Source organism: Ranitomeya imitator, chromosome 2 (genome assembly GCF_032444005.1).
Source record: "Ranitomeya imitator isolate aRanImi1 chromosome 2, aRanImi1.pri, whole genome shotgun sequence".
Classification (NCBI taxonomy): Eukaryota; Metazoa; Chordata; class Amphibia; order Anura; family Dendrobatidae; genus Ranitomeya; species Ranitomeya imitator.
The window spans coordinates 25,935,332-25,949,189 of record NC_091283.1 but is presented as its reverse complement, the minus strand read 5'-3'; the positions used below and the strand labels follow the sequence as shown (position 1 = coordinate 25,949,189).

At 44.7% G+C, this 13,858-nt stretch overlaps 1 protein-coding gene across 1 annotated transcript in view; it reads left to right on the top strand.

The window, feature by feature from the left end:
* Positions 1-13,858, top strand: part of LOC138666181 (fap1 adhesin-like) — a 55,891-nt gene that overhangs the window by 33,379 nt on the left and 8,654 nt on the right. The window contains exons 5-7 of the mRNA XM_069754421.1: positions 1,839-1,897; positions 2,612-2,769; positions 3,068-3,127. Coding sequence (XP_069610522.1) covers positions 1,839-1,897; positions 2,612-2,769; positions 3,068-3,127 — 277 coding nt within the window. The remainder of the gene's footprint in view (positions 1-1,838; positions 1,898-2,611; positions 2,770-3,067; positions 3,128-13,858) is intronic.

Below are 13,858 nucleotides of genomic sequence, written 5' to 3'. Positions count from 1 at the left end.
CCCAAAATTCAGGTTTCTTTTAAACTTTAGAAATTTATAAAAAAATAAATAACTAATAAAGATAAAAAATCAAAGCTTATTATTTTTAATTCACTGAAGGAGCACTTCAAAGAAACACCAAAGAAAATAAATATCTTAAGATATCAGATAAAAAAACCAGCCGTGTCGAAGTTACGATCATTCAACCAGCATCATACCTTGGGGCTTTTTGTGATGACACCAGCATGGTCACAGTCTCCCATTTTGCTCCTTCCTGTCTTTTCTTTTCCTTCATGTCCCTGCGAGTTGCCTCCAGTTGTCTCACCCCTTCTGCCTTTAATTGGACGCAGAGAGATCTCTACAGCTTCTACCAAAAAAGTCAATTCCATATGGAGGAGTCATGTTTTCATACGGGAACTGGTTGTGATTCGAGACCAGTGAATCTGTTTGAGGTGAATCGAATATACCTCGAATTTGCAAAGAATTCAGCTTCTTACAAAATTAGATTTATTTTTTTTTGAGTGATTCGCATTGTGCGACATTTTGCTGGATTGTAGATGGTTGGATAGGGGCTTAAAAATTAAGGAAAGTAGTGAACCCATCTCATAATTCACCTGTCCTGCTGGCACCCCCTAGCTTCGGTCTCCACTTTGAAGGCTTCTAAGCAGGAGCTTCTGGAGCTGAATAGACCTCAGGTGACGGATGTCATGCCCTTATGAATTTTGGATATTGCAACCTGCGTTGGCTTTGGGCAACACACTGTGATGCCCTTACCAGTGGCTTAAACTGCATGTTCATGAGATGCATGGGTACTTGTAGCGTTCCAAATCCTGTGAAGACATACATGTTTACCCTCTCATGTCCCCCATTCTGTTCTAATGTCCCTGATCCTGGCCCCTTAATGTAATAATGTCCACTATCCTGGGCATTTTCCTGGAATACTGTCCTCCATCCTGAGCCCCTTACAGTAATAATGTCCCCCATCCAAGTATAATATCACCATCCTGGGCCCCTTCCTGGTGTAATGTTTCCCCTTCCTGGTATGATGTCCTCCGTCAGTACATTGCCTGAGGTTGAACATTTGACTTGCATCGAAGTATTTCAATAAGAGTCGAATTTCCAGGTCAAACTCAAATGAACTGACTAATTTGACTTTTGGCAGCTTCGTTAATCACTTGTTGTGGTTCTTAGGTCTCTTTCCCATGTTTTATATGATTCTTTATTATTTAACTGCCTACATCTCATTCTCGAGCCATGGTGACTTGATAGATGAATGATCTGTAGGACGATCGATTTTGTGCAAGCGTAGACAGGTCCACCAGTGTCTTCTCCGCCAAGCCATCAGGCCGCTGGTCTTCCTCTTTGTCTTGTTCCTTCAATTCTTCTGATAATTCTTTACGGTAAAAAAATTTGTCGACATTCTTCACATTGTGGAAAAGATGTTCCTCTCTTGGGGAACCCGTGCAAAAATGTAATTGTTACTGTAAAAGAGATATATCTCGGTGCTGCGCTTCTCCTGAAAACCAATAACCCTGTTTGTAAAAACCTCAGGGATCCACAGAGGCCTCGGTTGGGAATCGTTGGCATAGGACCTTGGTGGCTGTAGGTTTGGGTTTTTTTTAGTTTTATAAAATAGGTTACACTATTTTTCTTTAGGCATCTCTTCTAGAAAGAATTCATCATCAATAAAAAAAATAGCAGCAACAAAACTTATTGACCTCAGGATGTGGTCGGGGTATTTTTCCCACTCGCGTACATTATTTTTGTTCGGATATTGATCTCGACTTACATAAATATTTATCAGAGAAAAAAAATTAGAAAAAGATAATTGTTGACCAAATTTCTCCTTGTTGGTTTAGATACGTGGGATTTTCAGAAATATTACAGAATTCAGAGGATTATCAAACATTGTTTTCAGGTGAGGAATGAGGATCGATCGAAACTTTGCAGTTTTGTGCACAGAAAAATAACACAAATCAAAAGAAGAAAAATTTCAGAAAGTGATTGCTTAGGTTACAACTTTTATAGGTTAAAACTGGATCCCATCTTTTTTTTCCCCTCCCTTATCTCCAAGAGCTGTAGCCCTTTTTTATTTTTCCAGCAAGAAAAATGTAAGAGGATTTTTTTTTTTACGAGACGAGTTGGAGTTTTGAATTCCACCAATAATTTGACTTTTTGGTAAAAATGATGCTGAATTTAATTTTTTCATTTATATTTTATTTCTTCTCAATTTTTTTTTTTTTTTTTTGCGAAATTTAGTTTGTGTCTCCATAATCTGAGACCCACAATTTTCTCACTTTTCCATCGATAGACTGTCTGAGGGCTTGAGTTTTCGAGCTGAAGTTTTTATTTGTACAATTTTTGGATACATATGATTTTTTTGATTATTTTTGGCTCCATTATCTGGGAAATTAGTAATAAAAACTTTCATGCTATTCCGTATGTAAAAAAAAGAAAATAAATTTCTTTTGATTTTTAAAAAATTTTTTTCATCCATAGGTTGTATTTGGTATCGCAGTTCAGTTTCATTGAAGTGAATGTACCTGAGGTGCAATACCACATGCAACCTGTGGACTGGTGTGGCGCTGTATATGAAGGAAAGAACATCATCATTTTTTTCTCTTTGTGATAGGAAAGGAAGCATAGATGTGAGCTACTTGGCTCTGATCACCCTCCCCATTGGCCCCCGGCAGGTGTTGAGCCACATCCTGAACACAACAGTGAACGATATGGTACATAATCTCCGCGCCGCCAACGAATCCAAAAAAGAATGTGACCAGCAACATCACGGTATCTATCACATGAATAATGCTATAATCATTGGCGGTCGACATATATTGGGAGACGACTGTTGTTGGGGAACATTTATGGTGGATTTTTCACAATTGGTTCCTCTGTGGTGCCCAATGCCAGTTAGCTGGTGTAAAGCAAAGTTGATTTCTTCTAAAACCCACAAACAATTCTATAACTTTCTCTAGTATTTTATAGACTGTAATTAAATATTATCTGTAAGTGTTGTATTAATTAAAGAAGCTTGTCCCTCCATGTTGTGGAACATTAACAAACTCATGGTCTCCATCTTCTCCAGATCTGCTCTGCTTTCGTAATTCCTCCATTCGTGCAACTCCAGGTGAAATCAATTATACAGGTGAGAGCCGAGGTTCCTCGCAAAATTGTGCGATGGGTGGACGGACCGTGGAGAAGCCCTTCTGTACATTGGGGTAGTCTCCACGTACAGCCACACAAAATCCACGGTCACCAGTGGTAACAGTTCAGATACTTCAAATAAAGGATATAAAGAGACTAATGACGATGCTGTTGGGTGGCCATGTGGTCTTGGCCAGAACAAAGTTCAGCAGCGGCCAAGTGACGGACATCACGGCCAACCTACAGCAGAGCCTTTAGAATAGGGGTGTCAAACTGCATTCCTCAAGGGCTGCAAACAGGTCATGTTTTCAGGATTTCCTTGTACTGCACAGGTGATAATTTAATCACCAACTCATTATCTGTGTAAGTGATTAAATTATCACCTGTGCAGTACAAGGAAATCCTGAAAACATGACCTGTTTGCAGCCCTCGAGGAATGCAGTTTGACACCCCTGCTCTAGAAAGTGAAATGTGTTTTATGAGCAATTTACTTTTTTCTAAAAAAAAAAAAACACCTGAACAATGAACCAATATGAGCTGCATTATACTGCAGAGCTTAAATCACATTCTACAGGCTCCAGAGTGAAAATATCCATCCTAACAAGTACTATTGGATGAGTGTCTGTACACTGGGATCTGTACAGGTATCTCATGTGGAATAACCCAACTGACCGCCTGCATTACAGGAGCGGATACTGTATGTTACCAAAAGCAACAAGCAGAATAGTGTGTTCAGCTCTGGACTATAACACAGGATGTAACTCAGGATCAGTAATGTAATGTATGTACACAGTGACTGCACCAGCAGAATAGTGAGTGTAGCTCTGGAGTATAACACAGGATGTAACTCAGGATCAGTAATGTAATGTATGTACACAGTGACTGCACCAGCAGAATAGTGAGTGCAGCTCTGGAGTATCATACAGAATGTAACTTAGGATCAGTAATCTAATGTATGTACACAGTGACTGCACCAGCAGAATAGTGAGCGCAGCTCTGGGGTATAATACAGGATGTAACTCAGGATCAGTAATGTAATGTATGTACACAGTGACTGCACCAGCAGAATAGTGAGTGCAGCTCTGGAGTATAATACAGGATGTAACTCAAAATCAGTAATGAAATGTATGTACACAGGGACTGCACCAGCAGAATAGTGAGCGCAGCTCTGGGGTATAATACAGGATGTAACTTAGGATCAGTAATGTAATGTATGTACACAGTGACTGCACCAGCAGAATAGTGAGTGCAGCTCTGGAGTATAATACCGGATGTAACTCAGGATCAGTAATGTAATGTATGTACACAGTGTAACCGTGCCTCCTGGGTGTAGGTGCGGACAGGTAACGTGCAATTAGCTGTCCTGCCGGTCTCTGATGTAAGGCGTGGAGGTCCTTACAACCTCAGTGTTCCGGCTACCAGATTTCTGCACCTCAGAAGGAGGCAGCCTGCTCGGGGCTGTCCCCCTCTGGTATCCTCTCCTGTGCTTCCACTCCTGCATGCTCAATTCTGCTTTCTAAATGTCTCTTTCCGGGAGCTGCAGCTCTGGGAGCATGCACAGCTCCGTAAACCCTCTATCCTCCTCAGACAGCTGTCAGGAACTTTCCTAACCTTTCCTACAGACTACCAATTATATATACATGGGGAGTCACGTAGTAAATAGGATTCAAGTCAATCAAAACTTTAGAACAGCAGTAACGATGCGAGGGACCCGTCATTAACTCCCAACGTTGGTTCTTGGGCGGGCTACAAGGCGTGTATCCAGACCTGGAATCCTGCGGCACCAAATGGGTTTTTCTTCAGGTCTCTGGAAAACAAAACAACTTTCAAAGCAATATTAGACGGTCTCTTTAAAAGCTTCTTTGTAAAACCAGTAGGAAGCACCTTTAAGAAAGTGCAAACTATTTACAAGTGAAAGTTTTTGAGCCATTCACTGTCCATGACTCGAGTGTCTTTAAATGGATGAACTCTGCAACAGAGGATCCATTTTAACGTGGGACCCCTTTAAGTAGAAAACCCTGGTCAGGTTCAATAAACTTTTTGTAACAGCAAAAGAGTTAAGTTAACTATTTACCGTCATTTTCAAGTTGGTTGTATTTTACTTGGGCTGTGGTAGTTTCCATGGTAACACCTGTGGATTTTGGTGATCCCCACGCAGTACATAGAAGGAGTCCACGCTCTGAATAGGCGTCTGGGTGCCCACTGAGGTTCGTCCAATAGTTTTCTGTGTGGCCTTTGTGCACATGGTGACCGGTGCAGGGGTCACCTGGCCAGGTGGGGACGACGATGGGTAGTATGGAGACGCTGGCGGCCATGTCTCCAGGCCCCGAGATGGCGGTTTTATGACCTTAGATTCACATTTATGAACATGGAGAGCGTACCACCCTTTGTCTCCTCAATGTCTTGTGTAGGTGACACAGTCTCCAGGATAGAGGTCCCTGTCCGGGTGTCCCTCCATTAAGTGGGCCTCCACATTCCCGCCTGGTTACGAAGACTTCTGGATACAGATCTGGTTCTTTTATGAAGCCCCATCCAGCTTTTATGCGGAATGTGACCACTGTGCCCTGTCTCCGCGGACCTCTGTTCTCACAGGTCTCCTTCCTGACCCGGGCTTTGGCTCGTAGGTCCTTCTCCCTAGCAGCCTGGCATTTGAGATCCTGCTTCCTCTCCTCCTGTCTCTGCTGAAGCGCCTGCTGCCAGCAGTACTCCTTCCGACTGGTGACCTCCACCTGCTCTCCTTCTGCTTGGGCATCCCCTGGGAACCCGATCAGGTCGGTGCTGGTATGGGTTCAACAGAAGGTCACCCACTCCCCTTGGATGTCAACGGTCTTTTTGGTAGGCTGCAGCGGGACGTCAGAGGCATTTAAGGTCTCCCAGGGCCGTTCCCACTCTAAGCGGCTACACACCCGGCCGGGTGGTGGTGGCGGGGGAGAGTCTATGGCCACTAGCAGGATGGTGTCCTTGGTGACCAGGGCAGGGTCGGTGGTCTTACCTGCCTCTGTTGTGGTGCCGGTGTCAGTCTCCTCCTCTGCATGTTAGGTATCCGGGAGCTGGCGACACTGCTGTTCTTGTACTCTAGCGGATGCAGGATACCACGAGCTTCGGAGCTGACAACACAATTCTTTGACCTCCGCGTCGAGAACATCTGGGTTCATGAATGATGGCGGGGCTTCCTCCGCATCCCATTTGCTAGAGGTCCTGCGGGTTTTCTTCCCCTTCTCTGGGTGACCTCCGCTCGCCATCTTGCCAACCAGGTCTGTCTCAGTGTCTTCCTGTTCTGGGCAGTCACTGCTCCTTCCCCCTCCATCCCAGACTAGGAGGCGGATCTCTTTTGTTGAAGGGCATATCTTTTGGACATAGTAGTATCTGTGAGGGGCGGCTTTTACTTTCGCGCCGTTTTTCCATGCAACGCCCATGTCAACTCGCCCCACTTCTCCTGCATGCCACATGGTGCCGTAATGGCGGCGATTTTGGCGGCAATTTTGGCGGTATTTTACGATACACAGTCTCTCAGCACAAAACAGTTAGGCACAGTGTTTTAGGCGCACATGATCCGATTTGCTGGGTCAGTCCATCCTGTTTGTGACGCCAAGATGAGTCGCCCGCCAGGGCCGTGGGTGTTGTGAATTCTGTGGCAGAGCTCCCTCCTGTGGTCACAAGTGGTAGTTCGGCTGATTCTCTCTGGGAGCTTCCGTTTGTGGAGGAAACTGGTACTGCTGCTTCTGAGTTTCCTCCCTCAGGTGATCTGGTGAGGTCGTTAGGTGCTTCTCTACTTAACCCCACCTAATGCTTTGATTCATGCTTCCTGTCAATGTTCCAGTGTTGGACTTGTGTTTCTCTGGATCTGTATCTCGTGATGCCGTTCGGACTTGCCAATGCTCCATCAGTGTTTCAGTCCTTTATGCATGACATCTTCCGAGAGTACCTGGATAAATTCCTGATTGTGTACTTGGATGACATTTTGATCTTCTCGGATGATTGGGAGTCTCATGTGAAGCAGGTCAGAACGGTTTTTCAGGTCCTGCGTGCTAATTCTTTGTTTGTGAAGGGATCAAAGTGTCTCTTTGGTGTGCAGAAGGTTTCATTTTTGGGGTTCATCTTTTCCCCTTCTACTATCGAGATGGATCCTGTTAAGGTCCAAGCCATCCATGATTGGACTCAGCCGACATCTCTGAAAAGTCTGCAAAAGTTCCTGGGCTTTGCTAATTTTTATCGTCGCTTCATCTGCAATTTTTCTAGTATTGCCAAACCATTGACCGATTTGACCAAGAAGGGTGCTGATTTGGTCAATTGGTCTTCTGCTGCTGTGGAAGCTTTTCAAGAGTTGAAGCGTCGTTTTTCTTCTGCCCCTGTGTTGTGTCAACCTGATGTTTCTCTTCCGTTCCAGGTCGAGGTTGATGCTTCTGAGATTAGAGCAGGGGCTGTTTTGTCGCAGAGAGGTTCTGATTGTTCAGTGATGAAACCATGCGCTTTTTTTTCCAGGAAGTTTTCGCCTGCTGAGCGGAATTATGATGTGGGCAACCGAGAGTTGCTGGCCATGAAGTGGGCATTCGAGGAGTGGCATCATTGGCTTGAGGGAGCTAAGCATCGCGTGGTGGTATTGACTGATCATAAGAACCTGACTTATCTCGAGTCTGCTAAGCGTTTGAATCCTAGACAGGCTCGTTGGTCGCTGTTTTTCACCCGTTTTGACTTTGTGATTTCGTACCTTCCGGGCTCTAAAAATGTGAAGGCGGATGCTCTGTCTAGGAGTTTTGTGGCCGACTCTCCGGGTTTATCTGAGCCGGCGGGTATCCTCAAGGAAGGAGTAATTGTGTCTGCCATCTCCCCTGATTTGCGGCGGGTGCTGCAAAAATTTCAGGCTAATAAACCTGATCGTTGTCCAGCGGAGAAACTGTTTGTCCCGGATAGGTGGACAAATAAAGTGATCTCTGAGGTTCATTGTTCGGTGTTGGCTGGTCATCCTGGAATCTTTGGTACCAGAGAGTTAGTGGCTAGATCCTTTTGGTGGCCGTCTCTGTCGCGGGATGTGCGTTCTTTTGTGCAGTCCTGTGGGATTTGTGCTCGGGCTAAGCCCTGCTGTTCTCGTGCCAGTGGGTTGCTTTTGCCCTTGCCGGTCCCGAAGAGACCTTGGACACATATCTCTATGAATTTTATTTCAGATCTTCCCGTCTCTCAAAAGATGTCAGTCATTTGGGTGGTCTGTGATCGCTTTTCTAAGATGGTCCATCTGGTACCCTTGTCCAAGTTGCCTTCCTCCTCTGATTTGGTGCCATTGTTCTTCCAGCATGTGGTTCGTTTGCATGGCATTCCAGAGAATATCGTTTCTGACAGAGGTTCCCAGTTTGTTTCGAGGTTTTGGCGAGCCTTTTGTGGTAGGATGGGCATTGACTTGTCTTTTTCCTCGGCTTTTCATCCTCAGACTAATGGCCAGACCGAACGAACCAATCAGACCTTGGAAACCTATCTGAGATGCTTTGTTTCTGCTGATCAGGATGACTGGGTGTCCTTTTTGCCTTTGGCTGAGTTCGCCCTTAATAATCGGGCCAGCTCGGCTACCTTGGTTTCGCCATTTTTCTGCAATTCTGGGTTCCATCCTCGTTTCTCTTCAGGACAGGTTGAGTCTTCGGACTGCCCTGGTGTGGATACTGTGGTGGACAGGTTGCAGCAGATTTGGACTCATGTAGTGGACAATTTGACCTTGTCCCAGGAGAAGGCTCAACGTTTCGCTAATCGCAGACGCCGTGTGGGTCCCCGACTTCGTGTTGGGGATCTGGTTTGGTTATCTTCTCGTCATATTCCTATGAAGGTTTCCTCTCCGAAGTTTAAACCTCGTTTCATTGGTCCTTATAGGATTTCTGAGGTTATTAATCCTGTGTCTTTTCGTCTGACCCTCCCAGATTCTTTTTTCATACATAACGTCTTCCATAGGTCATTGTTGTGGAGATACGTGGCACCTATGGTTCCATCTGTTGACCCTCCTGCCCCGGTTTTGGTGGAGGGGGAATTGGAGTATATTGTGGAGAAGATTTTGGATTCTCGTGTTTCAAGACGGAAACTCCAGTATCTGGTTAAATGGAAGGGTTATGCTCAGGAGGATAATTCCTGGGTTTTTGCCTCTGATGTCCATGCTCCCGATCTTGTTCGTGCCTTTCATGTGGCTCATCCTGGTCGGCCTGGGGGCTCTGGTGAGGGTTCGGTGACCCCTCCTCAAGGGGGGGGTACTGTTGTGAATTCTGTAGCAGAGCTCCCTCCTGTGGTCACAAGTGGTACTTCGGCTGATTCTCTCTGGGAGCTTCCGTTTGTGGAGGAAACTGGTACTGCTGCTTCTGAGTTTCCTCTTTCAGGTGATCTGGTGAGGTCGTTAGGTGCTTCTCTACTTAACCCCACCTAATGCTTTGATTCATGCTTCCTGTCAATGTTCCAGTGTTGGACTTGTGTTTCTCTGGATCATTCCTGTGGCCTGCTGCTCTGCATAGCTAAGTGCTTCTTTGCTATTTGTTGCTATTTTTTCTGTCCAGCTTGTCTATTTGTTTTGCTGGAAGCTCTGGGACGCAAAGGGTGTACCTCCGTGCCGTTAGTTCGGTACGGAGGGTCTTTTTGCCCCTTTGCGTGGTTTTCTTTAGTGTTTTGTGTAGACCGCAAAGTTATCTTTCATATCCTCGTTCTGTCTAGAATATCGAGCCTCACTTTGCTGAATCTATTTCATCCCTACGTTTGTCTTTTCATCTTACTCACAGTCATTATATGTGGGGGGCTGCCTTTTCCTTTGGGGTATTTCTCTGAGGCAAGGTAGGCTTATTTTTTCTATCCTCAGGCTAGTTAGTTTCTCAGGCTGTGCCGAGTTGCATAGGTAGCGTTAGGCGCAATCCACGGCTGCCTCTAGTTGTGTTTGGAGAGGATTAGGGATTGCGGTCTGCAGAGTTCCCACGTCTCAGAGCTCGTTCTATTATTTTGGGTTATTGTCATATCACTGTATGTGCTCTGACCTCCATGTCCATTGTGGTACTGAATTGCCTTTCATAACACGTGGGGTACTCTGTTGTGAGTTCTGTTTTTGGGCTCCCTCTGGTGGTTACTGATGGTACTGGGTGATTTGTGTTCTGCTGTCTCTGGTGTCCACCTGTTCTATTAGGATTTGGGAGTTTCCTATTTAACCGGGCTTTCTTGTCATTTCCTCGCCGGCTATCAAGGTTATCAGAGTGTTTTGTTACCTCAGCTTCTGGCTTCAGTAATCTTCAGGACAAGCTAAGTTTTTGATTTTCTTGTTCCACGTTTTGCTTTATTTTTGTCTTGTCCAGCTTGCATATAATTGTTTCTTTGCTGCTGGTTGCTCTAGTGGGCTGTAATTGCTCCTCATGTTCCATGAGTTGGAACATGAGTTCAAGTAATTGCAGGATGGGTTTTTGAAGGGTTTTTTGCTGACCGCGCAGTTTACTTTTGTATCCTCTGCTATCTAGTTTTAGCGGGCCTCATTTTGCTGAATCTGTTTTCATACTGTGTATGTGCCTTCCTCTCATTTCACCGTCATTATATGTGGGGGGCTGCTATTTCTGTGGGGTATTTCTCTGGAGGCAAGAGAGGTCTGTGTTTCTTCTAATAGGGGAAGTTAGATCTTCGGCTGGTGCGAGACGTCTAGGATCAACGTAGGCACGTTCCCCGGCTATTGTTATTTGTGTGTTCAGGTTTAGGGTCACGGTCAGCTCAGGTTCCATCACCCTAGAGCTCGTTGGTGCTTGTCCTTTTGTGATTCCCTGCCATTGGAATCATGACAGTATAGCCGGCCCAAAATGTTTGGGCTGAAGTAGGAGGAAAAGTAGTCTGAGGAAGTTTTTTTTTTTTTTTTTTTCTCTCCTCTGAGGTTGCTGCCTAGCCTTAATTGCAGCCTGGCTGATTTTTTTTTTTCCTCCTCTTAATCCTTGAATGGCTCTGACCTTAGCTGTTTATCATGGACGTCCAGAGTTTAGCTTCCAGCTTGAATAATCTTGCTGCTAAGGTTCAAAATATACAAGATTTTGTTGTACATGCCCCTATGTCTGAACCTAGAATTCCTATTCCAGAGTTCTTTGCTGGAGATAGATCTAGTTTTCTGAATTTTAGGAACAATTGCAAGCTGTTCCTTTCTTTGAAATCTCGCTCTTCTGGAGACCCTGCTCAGCAGGTTAAGATTATTATATCTTTCCTGCGGGGTGACCCTCAAAATTGGGCATTTGCATTGGCACCAGGGGATCCTGCGTTGCTTAATGTGGATGCATTTTTTCTGGCATTGGGTTTGCTCTATGAGGAACCTAACCAGGAGATTCAGGCTGAAAAAGCTTTATTAGCTCTCTCTCAGGGGCAAGATGAAGCAGAAATATATTGTCAAAAATTTCGGAAATGGTCAGTGCTTACTCAGTGGAATGAGTGCGCCCTGGCTGCAAAGTTCAGAGATGGCCTTTCTGAGGCCATTAAAGATGTTATGATGGGGTTCCCTGCGCCTACGGGTCTGAATGAGTCTATGACTATGGCTATTCAGATTGATCGGCGTTTACGGGAGCGCAAACCTGTGCACCATTTGGCGGTGTCTTCTGAACAGGCACTTGAGACAATGCAATGTGATAGAGTTCAGTCTAGAAGTGAACGGCAAAACTATAGGCGGAAAAATGGGTTGTGCTTTTTTTGTGGTGATTCAGCTCATGTTATATCAGCATGCTCTAAACGCACAAAAAAGGTTGATAAGTCTGTTGCCATTAGTACGTTACAGTCTAAGTTCATTCTGTCTGTGACTCTGATTTGCTCATTATCATCCATTTCCGTCGATGCCTATGTAGATTCAGGCGCTGCCCTGAGTCTTATGGATTGGTCATTTGCCAAGCGATGTGGGTTTAGTCTTGAGCCTCTGGAAGTCCCTATTCCTTTGAAGGGAATTGACTCTACACCTTTAGCTATGAATAAACCTCAGTACTGGACACAAGTGACCATGCGTATGACTCCCGTTCATCAGGAGGTGATTCGCTTCCTGGTATTGTATAATTTACATGATGTTCTAGTACTTGGTCTGCCATGGTTACAAACTCATAATCCAGTCCTTGACTGGAAAACAATGTCTGTGTTAAGCTGGGGATGTCAGGGGGTTCATGATGATGCACCTCCAATTTCTATCGCTTCATCTACTCCTTCTGAGGTTCCTGTATTTTTGTCTGATTATCGGGATGTTTTTGAGGAGCCTAAGCTCAGTTCGCTTCCTCCTCACAGGGATTGCGATTGTGCTATAGATTTAATTCCTGGTAGTAAATTTCCTAAAGGTCGTTTGTTTAATCTGTCAGTGCCAGAGCATACTGCTATGCGGGATTATGTTAAGGAGTCCTTGGAAAAGGGACATATCCGTCCATCTTCGTCCCCTTTGGGAGCAGGTTTTTTTTTCGTGGCCAAAAAAGATGGGTCCTTGAGGCCTTGTATAGATTATCGTCTTTTGAATAAGATTACCGTAAAATATCAGTATCCTTTGCCTTTGTTGACTGATTTGTTTGCTCGCATTAAGGGGGCTAAATGGTTCACTAAGATTGATCTTCGGGGTGCGTATAATCTTATACGAATAAAGCAAGGTGATGAGTGGAAAACCGCATTTAATACGCCTGAGGACCATTTTGAGTATTTGGTAATGCCTTTCGTACTTTCTAATGCTCCTTCAGTCTTCCAGTCCTTTATGCACGATATTTTCCGTGAATATCTGGATAAATTTATGATTGTGTAATTGGATGATATTTTGGTTTTTTCTGATGACTGGGAGTCTCATGTTCAGCAGGTCAGGAAGGTGTTTCAGGTCCTGCGGGCTAATTCCTTGTTTGTAAAGGGCTCAAAGTGTCTCTTTGGAGTCCAGAAGATTTCTTTCTTGGGGTATATTTTTTCCCCTTCTACTATTGAGATGGATCCCGTCAAGGTTCGGGCTATTTGTGACTGGACGCAGCCTGCATCTCTTAAGAGTCTGCAGAAGTTCTTGGGCTTTGCTAATTTCTATCGTCGTTTTATAACTAATTTTTCTAGTAACATAGTAACATAGTTAGTAAGACATTTGTCCATCCAGTTCAGCCTATATTCCATCATAATAAATCCCCAGATCTACGTCCTTCTACAGAACCTAATTGTATGATACAATATTGTTCTGCTCCAGGAAGACATCCAGGCCTCTCTTGAACCCCCCGACTGAGTTCGCCATCACCACCTCCTCAGGCAAGCAATTCCAGATTCTCACTGCTCTAACAGTAAAGAATCCTCTTCTATGTTGGTGGAAAAACCTTCTCTCCTCCAGACGCAAAGAATGCCCCCTTGTGCCCGTCACCTTCCTTGGTATAAACAGATCCTCAGCGAGATATTTGTATTGTCCCCTTATATACTTATACATGGTTATTAGATCGCCCCTCAGTCGTCTTTTTTCTAGACTAAATAATCCTAATTTCGCTAATCTATCTGGGTATTGTAGTTCTCCCATCCCCTTTATTAATTTTGTTGCCCTCCTTTGTACTCTCTCTAGTTCCATTATATCCTTCCTGAGCACCGGTGCCCAAAACTGGACACAGTACTCCATGTGCGGTCTAACTAGGGATTTGTACAGAGGCAGTATAATGCTCTCATCATGTGTATCCAGACCTCTTTTAATGCACCCCATGATCCTGTTTGCCTTGGCAGCTGCTGCCTGGCACTGGCTGCTCCAGGTAAGTTTATCATTAACTAGGATCCCCAAGTCCTTCTCCCT